The sequence below is a fragment of the Xiphophorus maculatus genome, chromosome 7, assembly GCF_002775205.1.
Source record: "Xiphophorus maculatus strain JP 163 A chromosome 7, X_maculatus-5.0-male, whole genome shotgun sequence".
NCBI lineage: Eukaryota > Metazoa > Chordata > Actinopteri > Cyprinodontiformes > Poeciliidae > Xiphophorus > Xiphophorus maculatus.
Window position 1 is genome coordinate 24,807,408 of NC_036449.1, and position 25,423 is coordinate 24,832,830.

General features: G+C 37.1%; 1 protein-coding gene across 2 annotated transcripts in view; it reads left to right on the forward strand.

Moving 5' to 3' along the window:
- LOC102235215 (neuropilin-2-like) overlaps window positions 1-25,423 on the forward strand; it is a 119,134-nt gene that overhangs the window by 72,179 nt on the left and 21,532 nt on the right. For both annotated transcript variants that reach the window (XM_023336769.1, XM_023336768.1), the window contains exons 9-13: window positions 1,495-1,670; window positions 2,503-2,676; window positions 3,659-3,803; window positions 19,202-19,270; window positions 20,684-20,848. In XM_023336769.1, the coding sequence (XP_023192537.1) occupies window positions 1,495-1,670; window positions 2,503-2,676; window positions 3,659-3,803; window positions 19,202-19,270; window positions 20,684-20,848 (729 nt within the window). The remainder of the gene's footprint in view (window positions 1-1,494; window positions 1,671-2,502; window positions 2,677-3,658; window positions 3,804-19,201; window positions 19,271-20,683; window positions 20,849-25,423) is intronic.

The window sequence follows — 25,423 nt, forward strand, 5'->3', positions numbered from 1 at the left end:
GTTTTTTGATTAGTTCAGCTGATAACTATCGACGCATTGAACTTTTTTTTAAGCCAGTCAATGGATGCTTAATTCTAAAAAGGAAAAGAAATGGTGAAAAGCTGTATTTCATCAACAAAAGAAAAAGTAAATAGATGTTTAACATTTCTATTTGCTCATAAAAGCAATATTTTATGGCACCGAGATCCAGATGACAAAATCCACTCTCACTAATCTAAGTGGAAAGGTACAATGGCAATATATTAAGTATGATAAACATACTTTTTGAAAGTGCAAAATTTGGTGGGTTGATTTATTTTATTCTGAGCTCTGAGCTAACTACCAGCACTGCTACAAATGTTATATTATAGATCACTTATGTAGTTGATCAAAACCAAAATCACATGCTTTTCTTACCAACAAGTGTACCTCCCATGTGTGTAAATATTCATTAAAGTATTCCTGAGAATTACCATAAGCAGGGAAAAGCTTGCAAAGCTGAAGGTATTTTCAAAAATTTTCTCCATTCTCTCCTATAAACAAAAGATTTAGTGCAAAATCAAACCTAGCCAGAACAATCTGGCTACTATTGCTGTCGGTGTCCCAGCCTCTCTTCTAAAGCACATCGTATTATGGAAAAGAATAGAGAAAAAGACTTTAAACAGCTGGCCAGCAGTTTACCCAGCACATTTCCAAACCTCAGCTGTCAGCAGGTGGATCTTCCAGTCTATGTCTCATGTGTCCTCATCACTACACATCAAATCTCCATATAAATCTGCATGACAGTCTGACTTAGTGCTTCAATGAGACTTGTTCTCACTGTCTTGATTTTTTTGGATGCAGTGTTGCTATTGTACTCAACTCTGTCGTCAGCTGCAGGTAAACCTAAGTTCATGTTCAAGTTTTAGTTTTTTCATTTGTTTTACAAAAATGGGGGCCTATTGCTCAACATTACAGAATCTTATATTGCAGGTAGACAATAAAAAAAGTTCATCACCTGTAACACGTAAAATGCTGCAAGACATTCTTTGCCAAAAGATTATTTAGGAAAAAATAATTTTTTAGCAAAAAAAAATACTTGGGTCAATATTTTAGGAAGGTGGCGAAATGCTTTATGTTTGAAAGGGTACATAGCAATGAGATCTAGACTTTGAAACCATAAAATCTATCAGCATTTTATTTCCTCTCAGTACTTAAACTCTGGCCAGTCTTCAGGCTTGACTTTACAACCTAACTAATTGGCGGACCATGTTGTCTATTTAAAGTTTTCACTAAGCAACTATTTCTATTGTAAATCACTCTGCATAGTGAAAAATAAACAGCTAAAAGTTTACACTACATTGAAATGTGACTCCATCTTAGATATTGTGTAATTATTGACAGATTTTTTTTATGACTCCAGCAATAGCTTCATTAATGCTAAACATTAAGTTCATCTGGCCCTCTGGAGCAAAATATACTTTTCTGAGTATCAAAATGTGGGTCTTATACTTAAGATATTCTGTCTCTGTTCAGATGCTCCCTGCTCAGAGCTGCAGGGCATGCTGTCTGGGCTTCTCCCTGACTCCCAGATCTCTGCGTCCTCCATGAAGGACATCCACGGCTCAATGGGGGCGGCCAGACTGGTCGCCAGCCGGTCGGGTTGGTTTCCTCACCCGACACAACCCATAGCTGGAGAGGAGTGGCTACAGGTTTGTGACTTTAACTTTGAAGAACAATGCATGTATGCAAGAATGAGGGCTTTCGCTCACTAATTTTTGATTCAGTCCACAGTTTTGCTCCTCAGTTGGTCAACAGACATGACGCTGCCGAGCTAATTTGTAAAATATCTTTTTAAATAGAATCCTTTTCAGGTAAATTCTGACATGATGTTTAATCGACATTGTTTTAACTTTTAGTTTAGACTTTAAAAATACATTAATAATGCATGAAATAGTCTAATAAGGCAGATAACAAAGTGTTCTGGTGTTATAAAGCTTTACCTGATAATACCCCCTCACATAAACAGTGTAATGCAATATAATATTTGGCAATATTCAAAATTTTGGACACCATTTTGTTTTTTGTTTTTTCTCTTTCACCTTTGCCATTTCCTCAGAAATTAAGTGTGTCCAGAATTTGTTTCAAATCAAGATGTTTCTTAGCGATATTGTGTGGAAATCACTGTGTCATCCACATACATTTAGATTTAAAAATGTCATTAGATAATGACATAAAGTTTTCACAAGAAACAGTAAATGTCCTGGATGAATATCACCTAAAAATGAAGTTGTGGCTCTCCTGGTTGTCTTTTTTGGCTCTTCTGATGTCTATGAATATGCATTTTTATATGTAAAATACTACACATATGAAAATATGTTAAAACCAAACATTTTGATCATATTTTCATTCGTACTTACACCTTCTTTAAGTTACTAGAATATTCAGTGGGCACCATCTGTTTTTACTAATGTCATGAAAATGATTAATGAGGTCCACTAAATAAACTGATGAGACACCTTACTATGTTTCTCTGTATTACAGGTGGATCTAGGTGTGCCCAAGACGGTCCGAGGCATAATTACTCAGGGGGCAAGAGGCTTGGAGGGCAGCACAAGTGCTGACAATAGAGCTTTTGTGAGGAAGTACAAGCTAGCTCACAGCTTGAATGGCAAAGACTGGAGCTACATCATTGACAGCAAAACTGGCATTGCTAAGGTAAATAAAAATACACATTATCATGCACAAATGCATGCAAAATTAATGATCTGTCCTCTGCGGTCACTTTCCCAACATTTACTTTCACCATCCCTCATAAATCTCCCACAGATTCTCCTCTTCTTTTTCCTTTCTGTCCACTTTCTCATTATTGTTTTTCTGTTCAGCAGAAAAAAAAACAGTTTTATTCCAGCACCCCCTCTGAAAATAATTGCATTTAATCACCTCAGCCCTCTTGCTTCTGTCTCTGCCTCTATGCCTTTTTTCCTTCACTCTTTCTGTCTCATCCACTTGTTCGCTCATTCCCTATTTGTCTCTCATGGGTGTTAATTAAAAATGTCTTTTCTGCATCACTACTCAACACTGCTGGCAGTCTAACGCACCGTGAGACAGGGCTCTTCATTCTCCTTTCTGAGACTGTCTTAAAACGCTTTAATAGCACTACTGAGTGTCTGGATTTTCTACTGATGTTAAAAATCCTGTTCTCTCTCATCTGCCTGTCGTTTTAAATGAGCATCCTGGGAAAATCATCAGAGGGTTTTTTTTCTTTTAGTTTAGAAATCTTAAAGACAGAATATACAGCTTAATCCATGAAACCAATAGTAGTCTTGTCTAGTCTCGTCTAGCTCTAGGTTTGTAATAAATCCTCTTCTTTTTTCTTTTCTTTTCCTTTGCCAGAGGCTGCTGCCTCAAAGAATATTTGAAAATCAAAAGCAACACACTTGTTATTTTCTATGACACATGTCACACTGAGAAGAGAAACAATGCTGATTAGCTGTGCTCATGACTTCAGACAGTCTTACTCTTTCTTTGTCAGTGAGATTTATTAAGGAGATAGTAATTTACTTCCATCCACTTGAGTTTTTTGTGAGTATTGTCAAAAATTGGGGCCCCCCAAACACAATCTGATTTGACACTTCTTTAGACAATAACGTTTCTAATCTACTATAAAATTTTAATGACTTTCCATCTGCTTAATCAGATTTTTGAAGGGAACAGCCACTACGATACTCCAGAAGTTCGGCGGTTTGACGAGATTGTTGCACAGCACATCAGAGTTTTTCCAGAGCGATGGTCACCTGCTGGGATCGGCATGAGGATGGAGGTTCTTGGCTGTGACCTGCCGGGTAAGAGTTCATACACAAAGCATGATTTACAGCCCCGAACTGTTTAGGTCAGGCTTCAGTACTCCGTGGCCTGTTTCCTGCAACTTCTGTATGAAGTCCACCTATACTTACAATACACAGTACCTCAGGGACTGAAATTTGAGACCCTTAGTTTGGGGTCTGGTTGCAGCTCAGAATTAGCACCTGTCAGTGTCCAGATTTGTAGGAGAAACTTGAAAATAGTGCCAATATCCAAATTGCAGAAATATATATTTTTAACTAAGTAGCCACAATTAGATGAGTTATATTTTATTTGACCAGGTTTTTGATTAAATAGCCATTCATTTCTTGATGGACTTGTCAATGAGTAAAAATAAAGTTCAGCAGAATCATTTATATGTGTCTCAAATGTGGGTTAAACACAATCTTTTAACTTTGCTCACATGTTTTTTCTGCCTTGAGGTCACATTAACCTGTTGGAGTTGCCCCGTCAAAGTCCGACTTGAATTTTGTAGAGCAGGGGTGCCAAAGTCCAGTCACTTCTCTAACGAACCTAAATCAAATGAATGGCTCGGTACCAGGCCTCTGCAGAACTAAATGACATGCTGATGAGGGAATTCAGCAATTTTATTCAGATGTGTTGGAGATACGATGCATCTCTACGCTGCAGGATAGTAGCTCTTGAAGACTGAGCTTGGACACCCTAGCAATAGAAAATATGAAGAAGGAATTAATGATCAGGGTGATGGCCAGAACTTTTCTAACCTCACCGACTTGGATCTCATCACTAAAGATACATCAACATGACACCAGTGGGAACATAAAAGCTGATTAGCAATCCTTAGAGGGGTTTGATTTCTTTAGTGCCAATAAAGACATTTACACTGACTGTAAAATGTAAATAACAGATTATATTCCAAAAAAAAGATTTAATTCTTTTACTGTAACTGTTTGAGTGTAATGACCATTAATTTGATCTAAAAGATGGTCAAGATGAAGATGGCGGTTATGTTTCTGACTTATACTAAATGTGAAGAGTAATTAGATCCTTTGTAAGTGTTGGAAATACTCCATTTTGTACTTTATGCTGTGTGTGTTACATCATCTTTAATCTTTATTAAAGTGTAAGATTAGACAAGCTCCATTTAAAGAACAGCAGACTGTATTTCAAAACATTTATTTTCATTTTCCATGGTGTGAAGTGTTGCATCTGTTACTTTATGGCACAAAGGATCAGTCATTAGTACAGGTCTCTGTCTCCCATTCATCTTCTATGTATTTTATGGTTAAAGTTAATAATCTTACTCCACAGGAGGCTTTTCAACATGTCTGGACAGGGATTAAAGTGTCTAGGTCAGAGGACATTTACTCATTGCTGCCAGCTGCGTAATTCATTGTGCTCACAGCCCATTTGGTTGGTAACATGTTCCTATGTGTAACAATGGATTTGGTGCAGTAAAGTTGCTGAGCTATGGTTTTCGGTCCATAATCAGAGCTGTTTGAACTAAAAAAAAAAATCTGGATTTTTCTTACTTAGCTTGAAATATTCTTCTACTTTAGGATTAGTATGGAAGGAGAGGTGATTTAGCACAGTGATGAATGTGCGCCATCAATCTACATGTTACTTTACTGAGCTGTGAAAGTACAATTTATTATAATGCACCAATTCTGTATGGACCACTTTAGCTGTGGCAAGCAATTCTTTTCCCTGCTGCGCAATCATTTTAAGAAATAATGCAAGCCATTGTACCAATGCTCCTACATTTATGGACTAACTTGCACAATAACAATGCGCTACGTAAATTCTTCAGCAAATGAACCAGAGACAATGGATAGCTTGTCAGTAAATCTGTAGCATTTTTTCTTCCTAATGTCCTGTGCTGTTGTATAAAATAGTCAGAGCTTAACTTGCCATCCATTGCTCCTCTAAAAATGCTGCTGGTGTGGCTCGCCTCTGGTTTTTGTTGCCTCTGATTATACTACTTTAGTCCCGTTGTGACATGTGACAGGTGAAGACATGAACAGAAAACGACACGTACCTGCTCCCAGTGGAACACGATTGGGGCTGTTGGCTACAGCAGACGGATACAGTTGTGTATTTCTGAACTTGTGTGTGCATGTTGGGTGAGAGAAAGTGCCCAAAGGGAGCAATATATCCCAGATGTGTCGGACCCAACCAGTAGGCTGCTTGTGATGGGGACACTGGAAGAACAGGAGAATACTCTGCTTGTTTTATCTTGAGACAATATGGTTCTGGTCACATTTATTGTGTAAAAATATTTTTTAAAGATTCATGATTTATTACAGCACCATGGTTTCACTAACAATTTCAAAAGAATCCAACTAGATTAAATACTTTTTTTCACACATTTTTATCAGCTGTACCAATAAATAGCATCTGATGACAACATTGCCAGTGAGGGAAAAACACCTAAAAATAATAATGAAGGCATTCGCAGATATTTTATTTGCCATTAGTGAGGACATAATTGTAGGTTTCATTTCAATTAAGAAGATTAGAACGGCTCATTTATGTGGGAAATTAAAACCAATCAATTCTGCATTTAACTATTGTAGCCATTGCTTTCATTTTCAACACTAATTTTCCTTCATTTCTAGTGAATAAATTCCCTAAAGTGCAAACAGATAAGCTCACATTAAAAAACAATTATAAAAATTGTTTTTTAAGATAAACATTATGCCTTTTGTGAAAATACAAGAAGACAAACAGCTGATTTTTGTCCATATGTCTCATGTACGATTGCATCTGATGCAAATCATAAGCAATCAGCTGCCATTTCTGGAAAGATCAACATCTTTACTGCTCTATGGCTGCAGTGATTGTCTGCTGGTCTGGCTGTCTGTGTCTGCTTGCCAGATGTTCGCCCTCTGGATGTAATCTGTGCATTACACATGATAACAGTTCATTCCCACTTCACTTGAACACCATAGCAACTGCTCCTGCTACCATCATATAAATAAAGCCACACAGCGAGATAAGCGTACTTCTTAACTTTAACTTTCACCATCTGTTTTTGGCAATGGAAAACAACTATGAAGTCATAGTTATTTTCCTAGAGCTACAAGTGACAACAGAAGTACCTATTTCCTTTCTGTTTGTGTTTATTTTGTTCTAGAAGAAAAGATGAATTTAGCTGTGCATCTTCCTCAGTCCACTGAGCACAGCTGTTTACACAGAAGAAATGGCTTGCAAAAAAAAGGCAGAGACATTCAACTCTAGTGGGCTTAAGTGGGCTTCTCCTATAAATTCACTCATACACACAGACGGGGCTGCAGATTGGAAGAGATCTGCAGAGCTCAACAAGAGGAGGGCCACAACATTTGATCTCCATGCTCTTTATTTCTCTTGCTCCTTTTGATGCAGCTTGGGTCATACACTCATCAGGTACATGAAATGCTTTTACTGCTGCAGATATTCCTTTTATAAGGTGGAATACAACGTAAAACTTGAATGAATTTGAAAAACAAGATGTTTGAATTTAGCCCGAATAATATCTAATTCACATAGCGCCAGAATTATTCTCAGATATGTATCACAATTTTTGGGTTAAACGTCCGTCAGAAAGCAGAACCTCAAAAACAGACGCTTAAACCATCAACAAGCTTGTTACATGAACATCTGATCACTGTTCTTGGCAAAAGTGGTAGAGTTTATTTAAATTGAAAAATGTTGCCAGAACCTTGTTGATGATCACAAAAATGTGGTTTCTTTGCAATTTTCTAATTTACTTACATTTAACCAAATATAATAGGGGGTGTCTGTATATATTTGAGCTTTTACTGTATACATAGTTTACTCTACTTCTGTATTAAAGAAAATGTACAAAATTAAAGTTATGCAGGTAATACCTGCTTTTAAAAAAGTCATTATAGCTGTCCTTTGTATTCTCATGCTCCATGTTATGGGGTACAAAAATCCCACTTTTTTTTCTTGTTTTAAATATAGACAATGGGAGTTTTTTTATGGAAAGAATAAAAATTATGCAAAATTTCCAATCCTGGTTAGTGTTTAGGCTTCTTATCATTGTAATGAATGTGAAATAATAGAGAAGTTTCCTTCCAGCTCAACTTTGGCACAAATAAGAAACAACCAATTCTCCCGAATTACTGATCTACTTTTAAAAAAACAACCAAAGTAGTTACTCATGTTGTTTACTTTATTTACTATTCAAATATACAGGCAAAGAAATTGCTTTTCCATTACCAGCCTTGTATTGTTTTCATTTTCTACAATCAAGTGCACTGACCTAACAATTTCCTCACATGAGCGAGACAATCCCAGCTCCAAAAATCCAATACAAAAACAACGAAAGAACAGATTCATGGGTTCTTCAGGGACACACAATAAAATGTAGTTTAGCATCTCATTATTGTGTAAAAACCTTCGGTGCAAACACAGAAACAAAAGCCAAAAGATTACTGCTCATTTCCAATCATCCACGCTAGCTATGGAGGCAACGTGTAATTTAGGTGCTGTAACCTCAACTATTGGATGTGAACCGAAAGCTTACGAGCTGCCAGTTCCTATCATGTTTTTAAAAGAGTGAGCTATCAGAACATCTGCTGCGCTCACGTCCCTTTCACTCCACACCTAGCTGTTGGCAGCCATGCAGGCGGGCACAGATGTACACACAAATACACACTCACACCTGTTTGGCATAAAGGTTTTAAAGGGTTAGCTCTTATTTGTGTCAATACATGCTTCATTTCTCATCGGTAGCATTATTCAGGAAAGTAACTGAGAGATGGCAACAATTAAAGACTGAGAGTGAAAGCGCCTTGCATCCTGAATCCCAATGAAGCTAATAGTTTTGTCTTTATTCACCAGCTACTTCTGCTCCTAGAATCATGGAAAATCTGGGTGCTGGCAGCCCAACGCTGAGAATGTCTTTTTTGCCTCATTCGTCCAGCGAAACCATAATGACGTGGTAAAAAGAACCCTGTGGTTATACAGCTATTAGTTTGCGTGACTCAGGGCTGATGGATTGTTTCTGATCACTTTCAAGTGAAAAATCTCAGAATAAGGCAGTGATACATTGACGGAAAGTTTCTGTAAATCAAGCTTCATCCACAATTACCCCTAGTATTGAGGTGTAGTCTTAGATTAAACGGGCTTCTGTTAGAGCAGTACAATCTCTCACATCAACTAAGTCACAATTATTCTCAAGAAATTATATAAAACAAGTTTGTTTGGTATAAATTATAAAGTAACTTTATCTTAGCAATCAATAACCTCTTGTTTACCTAATATACTGTATAACGATAGCATAAATGGACTTGTTTCTCTTGGCTGCTCCTTAAAATTGGTAATACGAGAGAAAATGCCATTGAAGTACAGCATACTTTGTTTAAGCTTACCCATATTTACAGTCAAATCACTAATTAAAAGTTAAAAGAATTAAAATTTTAGGATTAACTTAGACTTAGTTGCTTGAACGCAAAACTAGAAGCTTCTGAACTTTTCCTGAACTTTCTTAAGATATTTTCAATAAAATCACTAGATACTTACCAACCGTGTCCCAAAACTCTTTGGGTTCATTCTGGAATGTGTACTGGATACTTTTAAGGACTTAAATGGTACTTTTTGGCGCTTGTCAGGTAGATTGGTAAAATTTTTATTAAACTTCTTGGCTGTTTCCTCTAACTTTACAAGGGACTAGATTATGCAGTGCTGCCACAAAAATCTATAAAGTTCAGTGTTTACCACAGCTCACTGTGGTAAACATTGGCATTTATGGCTTCCCCAACTCTCCATAATAACCATTTATTATGCCGTTTTCACACCAGGAGTGCCAAAAAGCTGCAGAGACTTTTATACTTAAGAAAATTAGCAGAGAAAATACGAATTTTACTGTTTGTTTTATTTTTAGCAGATTGAATGGAATGGAATGGAATTCAAAACAAATTTCCTTCACCTCATTATATGAGGCATGTTTATACTTCATGATTGAAAATGTGTGAAAGATAAAAACAAACATCTTTACTTTGTTGGGGTTTTTTCACTGGACAAATGAGTCCAGAAAAACACAGGTCTTTACAGCAGCCTTGAGGACGTGCTGCAGATAGTTTGAGAACATGCTGGAGTTGTTCTGCTGTTCCAGGTTTCCAGCCAATCATATCGACTCTTGCCAACTGCGTGTTTGTGCGTGTGTGTTGGTGAGTGTCAGGTCCAGCTTTGCTTATTACTATCACATGTGAGTTGTGGCTGCAGTTCAGATATTCTCATGTGATCAGGGGGATGTGTCCTCAGTTACACCCACTCACTCATTCCCTTCACACCCTTTTCACTTGCCAATAACATTTAAAGCAAAGTTTCTGGAAAAGCACAACACAGGTATTTAAGAAAACAAATGGAAGTTTTATATTTATGAAAAATAACTAATGCTTCAAAGCTCTTATGCTGAGAGATTCATCATTCCTTAATTGATCATTAATCATTTTCTCATTATCTACTTTTACATTTCTTATTTATTGTAGATTCAACCAAAAAAAATAGTTTTTGTTGAAGATTGTCATTAATAAAGGGGAAAGAAACCCAACTAAAAACTGGTTCTTTGAGATTTCTGTTGTTTCAACAACACTGATTTATCTCTAGTTTAGGAGATTTATGCCTGCAAGTTTCACCGGTTAAAGTTTAGTGGCTTCACAGGGAAAACAACATTCTTCGGTATGTGTTCAAATAGCAGACATGAGAAATAAGGGAAAGAGCAGCCAAAGTTCAGAAATGTATTTGAAAGACCTTATGAAAGTGCAACGAAATTGTTTTCAAGATTTTGTGACTGTAATTGTACATTAGTGCATTGTATTTTAGTTTATTTTTTTCTGTCAGCTCTCCATGTTTGGTTCTGATTGTGTTTGGGTTACTTTTCTTTGATGCAATATGATGTATTAAGACCATTGACCAAATGAAAATAACTCTGAGACTTCATGATGAAAGATATTCATTGGAGTCATAGAACCAATATTTCCTTACAGCAGACTACGATAAAGAAAATAGCTTTAAATCAGTTTCTTAAGCATGTCCTAAACATCCCTAATTGATGTTACAAATTGAGCCATCGTCAGTACAAAAGGCAAATACAAACACAACAGACACACTATTAGACATAACGGAAAAAAATTAAGTAGAAACAATACTGATTTAAAAAACATACCGTACTATTATAATTTGTGAATTTAGTATTGTGCAACAATAGCCAGTCTGCAAACAGCATAAATGTTACTCTTGTCAAGTAACTGTGGTCAGATGAATAGTTCCCAAAGACTGAGACGTTATGCTGTTAGAATCTGTTTTCGTTTTCCATTTGGTTTGTTTGGAGCAATGCTGGTTATCAGTCTAACAGCTGCAGGGAGGAAAGATCTATGTTAGCCCTCCTTTGTGCATTGAGGATGCTGCGGTCTGGCTCTAAAGGAGCTTCCCAGTGCCGTAAGTGTTGTATATTGTGCTGGAGACATTTTCTTATTTGTAATACAAAGAGATCAGTGCTGTAAAAGCAGATATTTTAGAGGATTTACGGTTTTGACAAAAGACTTAAACAAAGATCTCAATGAAGGATTTATTTTTTAATATAAATCTGGGTAAAGGTTAACATACTTCCAATTTTCTGGTCTGAAAAATAATATCAACACAAGTTAAAGTCATCCAAGGCTGCTGCCAGACTCTCATGAAGTACATTCATTCCAGAAACAGAGAATATATAATAGAGAATCAAAGATCCAGGTCACACCGCAACATCCCAGTACAGTGACAAAAGACAGCTGCATTCTGCCCCTGGCTTAGATTTGTTTTCCAGCATTGACACAGCAGCAGAATGTTTTGGTGCTGAGTGAATGAAATTTAAACCAGCAAGAGCAGATAAGCTTTTCGAGTCGTTTCTAACAATTTTTGATTTACTTCAGGACAGTCCAGCAGATCTGTTGCTTCTCTTCCACTCATGTGATACTACACATGGAAGCACTTACAGTTGGGCTAAGGTTCATTGTGGTTACTTCTGTTTATACATGTCTGTGTGCAAAAAAGATCAAACTTTTCCAAAATAAATATTTCGCTTTGAGTCGCCGTGCCATTACGGAATTTCCCAGATATTTGCCTATTTTCTCTATTTTCCATCCTTTATTGCAGCCATTTTTGATCTTTTTAATATCTCATGAAAAAATTAACTCACATACAATATGTTCTTACGGGACTTTCCCTGATTTGGAGAGGAAATTATGTAAATGAATTATGGAGACTTTCTGTCAAGCTTCTTTACCTTTCAATCGAGCTGTACTGTGAAGCAAGTTAAACAAAACTCAAATGTCTGTGTAGCCTAAACAATGCCTAAACTTATGCTTTGAACACAATGGGTCTATGATGGTGGCTTCTACATGGCATGCACATATAAAGTGACAAAATAAAACAGAACAAATTTAAGACATCCGCTTTTGTGACAATGTGAACTCTGGCTCAACATAGCTAAACACAGCTTGGAAGGTAAAATGTCTATTCTGACAACAGACTTGTGTTTGTAAGTTCCAAGAAGAGATTTTATTTTTTAGAAGACTTTTTGCATCCTTAATAAGACCCTTAAAAATGTGTTTATTCTTGACCAACAGGCATTTTCACTGACATCTGAATAGAAATCTTAGATGTATAAACTGAGAGACATTTTCAATCTGTAAACTGAAAGCTTGTAAGCTTAGGTGACTTAAATTTACAATTTCTCACTTTGAAATAAGCTTTGGATCAGTGGTCCCCAACCTTTTTGTCACCACGGACCGGTCAAGGCTTGGCAATTTTACTGCGGCCAGAGGGTGAGAGGGTGGAGGGGGTGTCATGTGGCACAACTTTCAAATTTTTGCGCCCATTTTCCCCTTATGACAATCTTAGAGCGTTCTGAGTTCTAAGATTGTCACATGTGATAATGGTAACTGATCCTCCTATAGTGTCATGACTGATCTGGTCCAGTTGGTAGAACATCGGGACCGCTCCAATCTAAAATCAGGCATATTCAACATTGTCTTGGCCCGACTCTCGCAGCCTGTTGGGGTTTTTCCTGAATGGGAGCGAGAACGCAACCTTTTGAATGTGACAGGTAACCAATCAGAAAGTGGCGTAACGTAAGCACGGAGGGGAATCCCAAACAGCTGACATTGCACAACTGTGAGCCTGGTTTAGTGCACAGTGCAGCAAATAGAGCGTCTCCACCATCATTTTATCCAGCGCCTTTTCTTTTTGTTACATCTTTTATCACTTAAAATGAGTCCACAAACTGTCACTATTGTTTCTACATCGTCATCCGTGTTTGTTTATTCTAAATTCACGTCTATATGTTGGGGATTTTACGATTCTGGAATCGGGATGTTTGTGAGTGGGATCGGATCGTGTGTGTTGTGTTGCTCCTGCCGTGTGGCTGGACACACGAACCGATCGAACCTGTTGTACTTTTATTGGCTCGTGTCGTGTGTGTGGTCACAGAAATTTGGAAAATTGACCAACAATCCTTAAATCGTGCCGTGTGAACCAGAACTAAAACTCTCAAGCTCATCTCATCTCGTCTCTGGTCTCTATGGTAACGTTTACACCTTCAAAATAAAATACAGATGCGCCACAAAAACGAACATTTTATTTTCATGAAAATTTTAACTCTCAATAATGGCAAATTAATAGGAGCCCTGAGCTTGTTTCTCTGCAACGAGACGGTCCCATCTGGGAGTGATGAGAGACAATAACACCCGAGGTGTGTTGCTTATGCACAGGGTGCCTGGTCTTCTATTCATGTAAATGTGTTAACAGAAATGGAACAAAAATTTCATTTTCGTTGGATCATTGTCATGTAAACGGGGCCTAAATGGCGAAGCAGTTTTAAGGTTTCATTCGCTCATTAGCGAACAGGTCGCCGCATATCATGCAGAGCGGCTTGGAGTGTGGGAATAACCTACCGGGATAAATCCATTCTCATGTCTCTTCTCTGGGCCTTTTCCCCTTCACAAAGAAACTTTCCAAAGACATCTGATCTGTTTCTTACTCATTTTGCTGCTTGTGGGCTCAATGTTGGCTCGCAAGACCGAGAGAATCCAGTAAAGGGATTTTCAAAATAAAAGATCCTTCAGACTCAGATAATACATAAAACTGAAATATTTAATTATTTCCTGTGTGCCCAGTACCAATTGGTCCACGGACCGGTACTGGTCCGCAGCCCAGCGGTTGGAGACCACTGCTTTAGATAATGAAAGACTCATTTTACTGTACTGATGGCAAGCTGCAGCTGACAAAGTGCCAAGTTGGATGTGGATGCAGAACTAACCTAACTATATCATCAGCATAAAAATGCACATTTTTAATGGTGATATCACTGTCCACATTATTAATGTGGAGAATTATAGGGAGTGATCCTATGAGCAGCCCATGAGGGACACCATTAGCTTCAGCAATGGAAGTTCAAGTGAAACCATCTGCAAGCCTGCCTGCACTGATGTCAAGCCAACCTACATTATGATCAGAGAGGCCAATTCTGGTCAGTCTGTGAATCAAATACCTCTCCAAAATATTGCTTTTTTTATGACATTACTTTTAAGACTGCTATTATTATGATTGTTTTATGGGGATTTTTCTGAAACTAAGTCATTTGTCTAACATTGCATTTACAATTTGAACCAGAACCTAAATGACCTTACATGTTGTAAGTTTACTGCACAGTCTAAGATGTTTCAGGGTTTCAGAAACGTACTCTTTTATCAAAATATGTTTCGGGAAGACCTTGGAGAAACTCTGTTACTTTAAATAATTATTAGTGTGGTAAAAAAAACATTGTTTTCTTCACCATATCCTGACGACACTCTTACCTCACTTTTTTTCACATTTAAGCTCATTTCCTTTGTAGCTAAGATTATTTTCTTAGCCATTCACTGCCAGAAGCCTCGTTTTTATCAACTCTCATCTCCTGACACTTAAGGCTACAATTACAATCACAGACTTTGTGAGCTAATGAGCAATTCACTGCTGGTAGTTTCCTGACATAAACAGCGTCCTCACTTTTAGCATCTCTGCTGTCAAGATCACGGCTTTTTGCCTTTAGCCACACTTAAAGCTTCATTATTGCTGCCTTTTTGAACCACTGTCACATGCTTATTATTAGGTTAGATACAGAAATTGTTCTTGCAACTAAACACAGCATACTGTGGTCCAGTGCAGATTTGGTTTTTCATTGTCTTTTTGTTCTACAATAAGGTACTTTGGCAATTAGCCTTTTAAAAAAAGTTCCCCGTGAAGAACTCATTTTCTCATCCACCAAAGCAGGAGTCATGATTATGCCTGGCACTTTAAGTTTCATATGAATCAAACCTGCAGATCTGCTTTTAGGAGCAGTTGTCTGATTTGCCATTCAGACTATCACCATGATTTTCATCCAGAATAACACTCAAGTTTTCCACCATCACCTCACATTTAATGTAATACTTTAACACTTAAATGCTCTGCTCCCAGTAGTGCCATAACTATAAATGTTCTCACTATTTTCCAAGTTTCCTGTCTCTAAAAAGCTAATGTCCTGCGTTTGTGTGCTTCCAAATGTGGCACAAAGTTTAACTTTACACAAGTTTTTCAAAGTTTGTAAAACTATATTTTTAGCACAGCTACTGCACTCTTCCTAAGATATTAACTGTTTACTAGTTTGCGCTTCCCCATTTTTGCCATGATTTTTTTAACAGGCCACCGTAAAGAGGGGACAGATCTTTCACCATTTCTCTTTGGACAATCTCTAAATCTTAATTGTGAATGCTCTCTCAACATGTCTCCTCTTCAGCTGATCCCACAAGATTTTTTATAGGATTTATGTCTGCGGAAAAACATACCTTGGAAGACATATTATTTTGTGTATAGGGACCCATTTCTCTTCATTTGTCTGTATGTTTCTGATTAATATCTGGTTGTAAGATGCAGTGATCAGTTTCAGTTTTCAGAAAGAATCGGAGTATGCAAGATTTTTAAAACCAGTGCATAATGCCATGCAACCAGAAACCGAAACAGGCCTACAGCATCACGGTTTCTTCGCCACACTAAACAATGGAGCTTTGTTTCACTTCAAACCCACCTGCAATATTTGTTGCCAAAAAACTCAATGTCATTTAACCAAAGCACGCAATTCCAATAAAATACAGAAAATTATTTTTGTTGCATCCTTCCAAAAATAACTGGTTGGCATCTGCAGTAAACTTAGAAGTTGTTTTTTTTTTGCTCATTGGGTACAAAATAAATTAGATTTTTTATTAAGCTATAGATCCAGTTGTTTAAAACAACTTCAGAAGTTGGTTAAAAAAAAAGTTGTGTGAAAGTTGTTACTCTAACTATAAAACAGGTAAATTTAGGTCAACCTGTGTTTTCCTGTTATTTCCTGATTAATGAAGACAAACACACATTTCACACACATGACCTTTACATGAATAGCATGTTCTTTTGCCATTGCCAAGCTTGGTTTACGGCTCATTCTGAAAGGAGCTCAAAGTCGGCAGAACTGATCGGACTAAAATCTGATTATCTAAGAATGATTTTGTACAAAAAATGTAATAAACTTGTTGTTTATTACATAGACTTATCCCAACCTGAAGCATAATATGTCACCTTTACGGTAAAAACAACAAATTAAATTCTTTGGTGTTTGAGTCTTAATGTGGCCTAATATGGTGAGACAACTACTGTATGGCATGGTAAGCTGTCCACTGCTGCTAATGAACACAATTATCAGTGAAGTGATTTAGATCTGCAGCAACCAATAATGTAATAATGGCTTCGAATGCGTTTGGTAAATATTACTATGTTGAAAGTAATTGAGTAGCAAGAACGTTCTCCGTCTTCCCCACAAACACACAGTCACTCGGTGCTCCACCAGCCGTTATTTAGGCTGACACAGGTAGATTTACACCCAGAGCTCTTTCCATAATTGAACAGATTTTTCTGTTTCCGTTTCACCCTGCTCAGTCAGCAGCTTTACAATGAGCCAATGTGCCTGTGACACTTTCTGCTTCTTAGGGTTTAGTGTGTGTTTGTTTTCCATACACAAATGAGTCAAACACTAAAGGTACATTGCCGTAGCTGATCACACTGACCCATTTAAACATTTCTTCTTTTTTCTCATGCATCAATAAATAATTCCTGGTAGTAGTTTCAGGAAAAAATTAAGACAACAAAGATTTTATTTCATATAATAGGCTGGCTAATAATGCTAAAAAATATTGAAGTCACTTCTTAAAATGACTTGGTTGACCTTTACAGTAATCACAGAGAGGATGCTGATGGATAGAAAGAAGGCGAGGGGATATATGATGGAGCCAATGAGCAATAGAGGATTTAAAAGGGGCGGATAGCAGACAGAGTTCAAAACTGGATTTGACAGGTGAAAGAAAGATGGAAGCAGATAGAGGAGCCTTCCGGAAGCTGTGTGTGGACACTAATTAGGAAAGTGGTTCCATGAGGTGAAATGGGTCACGTATCCTTTTCTTAAGCCTTCCTGTCTCCTATTGGGGGAGGGGCTAATTACAGCAAGTAAAGGGCACATGATTAAAACAGCTTCATGTCAGCAGATAAGACCCAGTCTTTAAATATACATGTTTTATCTGTGCAGCATTGTTCTTATTTATTTTGCCTTACAATAGTATTTGTCTCTCAAACATTTTAGCTAATGTTTTTTATTGGGAATTGTCAGTCCAACAATTGTCAGTGTGTGCAACTGTGAGGCGGATAGAAAATTATGTGTGTTTTTCAAATGTTTTAGTAAATTAAAATATAAAAAGTCTGACAAACATTTTTTATTTAGTCCCATTTATGCTAATAACCCAAAATACCACAAGTTGCTTTCAAAAATCCAGTACTCATGAGCCAGTTTCCTGCATGTTTTGATCGTTTACCTGCACAAACTACTTCCTCACTTCCTCATTGAATTGTGATGCAAACTCATAAAGGTCCCTTCATTTGCTTTAGGTTTGTTAAGCAAGAGGAATATCTAGAACATGGAGGATACCAGAGTTAGCCTAATAATCCAACACAAAGTAGTAGACAATTGATAAGCTTAAGGAAAATGATGGACGTCTTTTTAAAAATGTGGAAACTGTCCTGCACATTTGTTTATATCAATTTTACTTAGATACTCTTAAAAAAAGTCCACATCATGTAAAAATCCAAATAAAATACATAAAAATATCTGGTTCATAACATGACAAAATATAGAAAAGCTCAAATGGTATAAATATCTTGCAAGGTAATGTACTTTAGACATTTTTTAGGAGTAGCATGTACAGTATTTTATCAAGTTTTAAGCACACAAAAAGAGAATTCAAAACTCGCATAATTTGCACCATTACTGAACAAGAGGTAAATCAACAGCAGCCATAGATTTACCAAGGAAGCGGTCAAAATCTTTGGGGGGGGGGAAGAGTTAAAGAAATTGAGGCTTGCCATGCAAAGCACAGTTGTTTCCAGAAGGGAACAAGAGCTCGTGGAAAGAAGAGAAATGAGAAACACAAGAGTAAGAGATTTGTGGGTATATGAAAGCAAAGCAGGCAGTGGAAATCAAAATATAACTCAAAGAGAGGTGGCAGGAGGAGAGTGAGAGAAGGAGTTATGAAGAAGAAAATTGCAGCTGTAGTAAAACAGAAACAACACTTAGATAGGATTTCACTTCTATAGTTTGATGGCAGAGAGGCAAAAAGCCTTCATTCAGCATGTGTATGTGCATGTATGTGTGGCAAAATCTTTGTTTGTGTGAGCAGAAGCAACAATTTTCCAGGGGGGTTAGGGATGTTTATTTTGTAGAGAAAGATTAGGTGAGCAGAAAGTTTGAGGAGTCGAAGGGAGGGATGAAACAATGTAAAAGGCAGGAGCAGATTCAAAAACTAATTTGGTGAGAAGCTTCTGGTGTTTTCGCTACAAAAGCCAGATTTCTTCTGTTCCATTACGTCAATAAAAAGACACTGACTTCTTGCTCTGTGGTGTGAGTTCATGTGTGTGGGGGAGAGATGCCTGAGCATTCAAGGACGTTTTAAGACTCATAGGTAACAGTAAAAAAGGGTTTATTAGATCCAGAGGTTTGGATGGTTTTAAAATGGTTAATTATTAAGAAGAAATCAAACCAGCCTGGCTTTATGTGTGAAACTAACGACTCCTTAAACCCTACTAGTCGTGCCACTGTTGGTGGCAACAATTGCCATCGGCCTGGTTGGTTTGGAGAGTTATTTTCCTATAATAAATGAGATATCATTACCATATGTTTGATCTGAAACACGCAAGTCTGAGAAAAACAAAAGTAGAAGACAATTGTCAGCATTGTAAGTTCAAACATCAGCTCATAGAGTGATGGTGTTATAGTTTTGAAATCTTTCCTTCATGCTTTTGTGTCTATATTAATAAATCTATCATTTCCTGACAGAAATCACCACTGTTACGGTGAGCACCACCACGACCAGACTGGAGGAGACGACTCCTACAATGAGATCAGGTAAACACACCATGTTCCTCATAAGCATCACCGCATGGACAAATTCAGATTTATTACACATTCATTTAGTTCTAACTGTGTCACATCCACACCCATAAAAACACACACTTACTCTCTTAAGGTCACAGCCATGATGTCACTGTGCACCACAGAGCCTCTGGGCTTTGAAGTCTGTTACATTCAGAGTCCCACAGGAAGCTCTGTTTGAGGGGAAATAAGCTCCCACAACCAGACTCACACCGGTGTATCATTTCACAGCTATAGGTCAACTGACTATCAGTCAGTAGCCTCACTGGAGTTTATCTACAGCAGTTGTCGTTTAGTTAGAATAATTTATCATCTCAATTTCTTTCTTTCAATCTTTTTTATACTTTTTTTTCCACTCACCCTTTACTTTATTGCCTTCTTTCATTTTATGAGTGTTAGGTTAGTAGTCCCTGACTGAATTATGTTCTCTTGCATTTACATTTTTACTCTCTTCTGTCCTTTATCCTTCCTTTTGTATTTGTGAAGATCTTTTTTAAATGGCAAAACAAATAGACAATGAATTTCTCAGCTTAATCAAAACAGAAGAAAAGGCAGTTTCATTTTAAACTCTCCCAAAAGAAATCCAATAGTACTGAATAAAAGAGACCATGTTGCATTTAATTTGTAACACACAGCCATGCAAAAAATTAAAAAAAAGAATACATTCTGAAAGTGTAAAGATATGTATTTTATTTACATAGGAAAAGATTGGATAGACAAACAGATCATTTTTCTTTTTGTATTGTTTCTTTTATCAAATAATCAGCCTTTTTAATCTTGCTACCTATAGCTAAGAATAAATAATTACACCAAGAAAATAAAATTTTCATGGGTAATTTTTACTTTCTTTCCTTCTTTCTTTGCTTTTTTCTTTAAAAAAAAGAAAATTGTTATAATTTTTGTGTTTCTTTTTGTGTCTCTTCCAGTGTTTATTTTCTTTATGCACTACTAAAAATACAAAGTCTTACCAAGTATTTTTGGTCTTGTTCCTAGTGCATATATCTTAGTTTTGACTTATTTCAAGTATACTAAATTAGTATACTTTAGGATACTGAAGTATATACTTTAGTATACTTTGAAGGATTTATAATTTAAGATTATAAATCCTTCAAATTGATAAAAAGTGTAGTAGTTCCACTGACAGATTATTTCACTTAAAACAAGGGAAATAGTTTTCATATGTTATAAGTGAAATTATGTGTGAGTGGAACGAGGGATTGCTGACTTAAAACAAGCATATATATCTTTATGCAAAGTTATTTAGACGTTTTGTCTTATTTCAAGTGTACCAAGACATTTGCATTAGAAATAACAAAATTCTTGGTGACTGGTGATTTTGCACTGTGCGTATTTATTCATGATTCGTCTTTCCTTTTCAACTCACAGCCACGACGCCATCCCTGTCGGCCGTGTGTGACTTTGAGAAGAGTTTGTGCGGCTGGTCGGCTGATCCGCACTCAGGTGTGAGCTGGACCCTGCACGGAGCCAGCGGCGGCTTAAATGGACATAACACTCACGGGACATGGCAGGACCTGTCGCTGGGATCAGACAGTAAGAACAGCGACACCTCTGAAGAATATCAACATGAAAAGCAAAGCGCAGCAATCATTCACCAAGATGATAGCAAAACAGGAATAATTTAGAGCAGGTTTAGATTTGTGAAACTGACTTTTACTTATGATTATTTATAATTTAGAACATCCCTGCTGTGGCTAAGGCATGAGGTTTAAATGAAGCTTCTTTTTTATCACTGCTGCTTTTGGCTTTGAATATGAGCACACAACTTCGTCAATCAATCTCTGTGAATACTTGTGACAGCTAATAAGTCAAAAAACATAGTAGACTCGCTTTGAGGAATTAAAACGAGAGAAATTAGTAGGGGTTAAGCCTATCTGCTGACTTCCAGTTTAAAGTACAATAAAGAAAACTAAATGCCTTAAAATAAGTGAAAGTAAAGCTCTTACAAAGACAACAAATTCTTAGGTTTTTCATCTCTTAATTTTAGTATCTCAAAACAAATTGTTTTAAAGCATCAGAAAAAGCTTTTGTATTTGTACATTTGGGATGCAGGCGCCTGTATAGGAGCAATAGGTGTTAATAAATTATCCATGTATAGCTAAGGCTCGTGTTTTGGAGATCTGGGTGGGAAATCTGAACAAGAATGACATCTGAGGAGAAATTTTCTTGGAAACCAACTTAAACCAGCCAAAATAAATTTTGTATGGCTGCCTTCACATGTAAAACACACACAGTGGCTCAGGAATACACTGTTTTTTACATTTCTGACTTTTTCTGTCACACGCAAAGTGATATCTCTATTTATGACTCTGCTTTGTCCATGTTTAAATGCATAGACTTGACTTAAACATGTTACCAGCAGTGAATGCCATTCTTTCTTTTGTTTTGTGTCTACTTCCAACCAGATCTGACTCAGATTGACTGTGTTGCCGTAAGCATATTGGGAACAATCTGCAGCCCTGTTGTTTACCCTAATCACAGTGTTTCTACTGGAAAAGATGACTGGCAAAATTGTATTGGAATACAACAGCGACTCATTTCATGTTTGCAGAGGGGGGGTTCAACAAAAAAAGATAATTACTACAAGAGGAAATCTAACTTTTCATGTAACTTATACATGAAAGACAACATGTAGACTTTGGAATTTTTGGATCCTATGCAGGTTTAAAACTTAAAAATTAATAGTAACTTAGACATACTGAAATATTCAAGAATATATTTAACTCTTTAAGCTGTTTGCAGGCAGCTTCAAGAAATGTCTTATTTTTCAGGCAATTTCTAAACAAGTCTTGAACCTTTCTTAGAACAAAGCTTTTTTGAGCTAATTAACATCAAAGTGTATGTCTGGTGGATAAAAATCACACATCCCAATGCTGTGAGGAACCACTGATGCAAGGCTTTCTCTCTTGATTTCCTGAAAGTGCCTTAAAGTTTGGAGAAAAATGCGAGCTTAGAGTTTCCTCTCCTATAACCTAGTTTAGTGAGTTGTCTGTATTGTTATTTTCCCCTCTTTTTGTCAAAATATAACACACACAACTGTTTTATTTTCCCTTTTAGTTTTGTTCTTTGCACAGATTTTATCTCTTTGTGTATTGAGTCTTTTATGCACCTTCTGGTCACTTTATTAGGCACACTTGTTCAATTGCTGGTTAGCAAAGATAGCCTTTCAGGTGTTTGCAGCAGAAACTTGTTGCATTTTGTTATCTGGAAACCGTAAAGGAGACATTTTGAAGTTGGAACTGAGCACAATAATGGAATAATGCACAGCTCCGATAAAGTAAATGTGGCTTCACAGACATGACGATGACTTCACTGTACTTCAATGGTTTCCACAGTCAAATAATGTTAGTCAAATCTCAGTCTCTTTTGTTTCTTGTAAAGTGAGAGACCAGCATCAAAATCTGCCACAAGTGCACGATTCTGTGATGTCAATATCGACCAAAATATCGGCGTGTTTAAAGCACCTTCAAATACCAATGCCACGAAGAACTAAAGAAGCTCTGGAGGAAAATGAGTGCAGTCAAATACTGATAAAGCTTTGCTAATAAAGTGGCTGTATGGGTATATCTTTGTTCCTTACACTCATCTGTGTTTTCTGCCCTTTTTTCCCCCTGTTAGCTATCATATATTTTTCTTTCCTCTAATGTTCTTACAAAACTGTCTCTGTTCTCAGTCCTTGTTTCATTTTTCTTTGTTCCCCTTACGGCACCATGCCTCCTTCAATCCATCCCTTTGTTATAAGCTCTTCACCTCCATTTCAACTCACATTGCTTTGTATAATTTTAGCATTTTCTCTCCATTTTCCACCTCCAGCCCTCTTTCTCCATCAGTCAGATTGCCTTCTTCTCTCCTCGCTGACCTCTCTTCCATTTCCCTCAGTGGTGCTTCCTTTTCTCCACATCTGTGTATCTTTAATAAGAGCAGGCGGATAACTAAGACTGTTTTATCAATCACACTTACACGTTATCATAAAGCTTACACATCTATAAGGTGCATGCACATTGCCCAGGGCAGTTAGATGAGTTTGATAGCTTTGACAGAAGAGTTACTGTTACTCTTCAGCTCTATGCACTGCAAAAACACAAAATATTGGCAAGTGTTTTTGTCTTCTTTCTAGTGCAAATATCTTAGTACACTTGAAATAAGACAAAACTAACTTGCAAGTAATTTTTCAACAAGAAATAGGAGCTTATTCAAGTTAATAATCCCTTAATATTGATGAAAAACTAGTTATAGTGAAATAATCTGCCAATAGAACAAGACGTTTTTAAAACAAGGTCTTATATCTTTCTACAAAGTTATTTGTAAGTTTTGTTTTATTTCAAGTGCACAAAGATACTTGCTCTAGAAACTAGACCAAAAATACTTGGTAGGATTTTGGGTTTTTGCAGTGCTCAATGCTCCACACACCTCTCCACACCATAACTTTAACCTGACTAAACACTCAAAGTTTGTGGGTTCACTTCCTTCCCACACATATATGACCTTGCTACGTAGCAAGGTTTTAATCGTATCTGTTGAAACCATCAAGTTCACGGTTGACTGGACAACTCCTTCATAAAAAAGCTGAACCGTGACACAAGGCAAAGCTCGAACGCCTGTCTCTCTGGGCTGCGCTTTGTGTGTCTGTGTGTGTGTGTGCTTTGTGCTTCCCAGTACGTTTATGTGATGATGTGAAATTGACTTAGCAGCGCCCCTGTCTCCTTGTTTGACAGCAACATGACATTAAGTCTTGTTCTACAGCAACATTAGCGTGGCACCCCGTCTGCAAGCTGTCTGCGTATGCAAATCTGATCGGCAGCCCCTGCCATTAAGAGTCCTTTTTTGGGGATTTAAAAGAGAAAAGCCAACCAGAACAGAGCTCATAAGTTATTTTATTTCTTTTTTGAAATGTGCTGAAATCTCTCACGTTGGGGTATACACATTGAAAAAAATGCTCCCTTTTTTGTGGAGGTATGTTGAAGTTGCCCGTTCAAAAAACATAATCTGAATGACCCAAGACTCTAACACTGCAGTCAAGGCAATTTCAACTTCCAACATGTTTGCAACTTTTAGATGCGTCCCTGACCAACACATCTGAATCAAATGGCTGAAATACCTCCTCTGCTAATGACGTGATTATTTGACTTATAATACTTTCAACCCCAAAATGCTTTAAAAAGAAAGATTACAAGAAGTTTACACCAACATTCTTTCATTAAAGACAAGGTGGAGAATTTTCCATCAATGTGCCAAGAAGTAAAATGTTAGTCTATGATCTTGTCTTATTGAAGACTCAGCCTTGTGCAGAAATGTATGCACATGTTATATCAGCAATAAATGCTTTTAGCATAGAGCTCAGAACAAGTCAGTGATTGATGGACAAACCTCGAAACACACAAACAAAGATGTAAACATAAACAAGAAGACTGAAAGTGGGACCAATGTTCATGTACAAAGATAGCATCGAGAGATGCAGGATTTTTTTCCTCTTTCCCTCAGAGCCAGTTCTACATCTCTGTTTCTCCCATGGAGAGTTTTTAATTAATTCCTTCCCTTTGTACGTCAGCCAAGATCAAACGTGGAACGACAGAAAAACACTGCAACTTTTCCCTAAGTATACTTAATGAGCAATGGTAATTTAGGTCCCCCTTTTCTCAATGCCTCCAAGTAAAGAGCTGAGCTACCTCAAATCTAATGCATTATTTATTGAGCACAGAGTGGTGCAAAAGCTGCTCAACATTTCTTGTAATTCTGAGAGATGGATAGATGGACAGATGGATAAAAAAGAGTAAAACTGTCTCAAGACAGGATGACTGTTATAAAGCATTGTGCTTGTGATTAGGCTTCATTTAAAGGAGACCTATGATGTTTTTAAACATCCATTAGAGTCTCAAATACAGTTTGAGACCCAACTGTTTTTTGGCATTAAGTTAATGGTTTTTTGTGTCTGGAAAAGGAACCATTTCAAAAATGTCCTGATTGTTGAGACATGCTGTGTCGTTACCCAGCAACCCAATCCACAACCAGCCTGTCACCTAACAACTTAATCAGAGGTCCAGCATGTTTGGTCAGCTGGTTATGCGCTGTACAACGGCTGCTGTAAAAGACAAGTGCTTCACTCTAGAC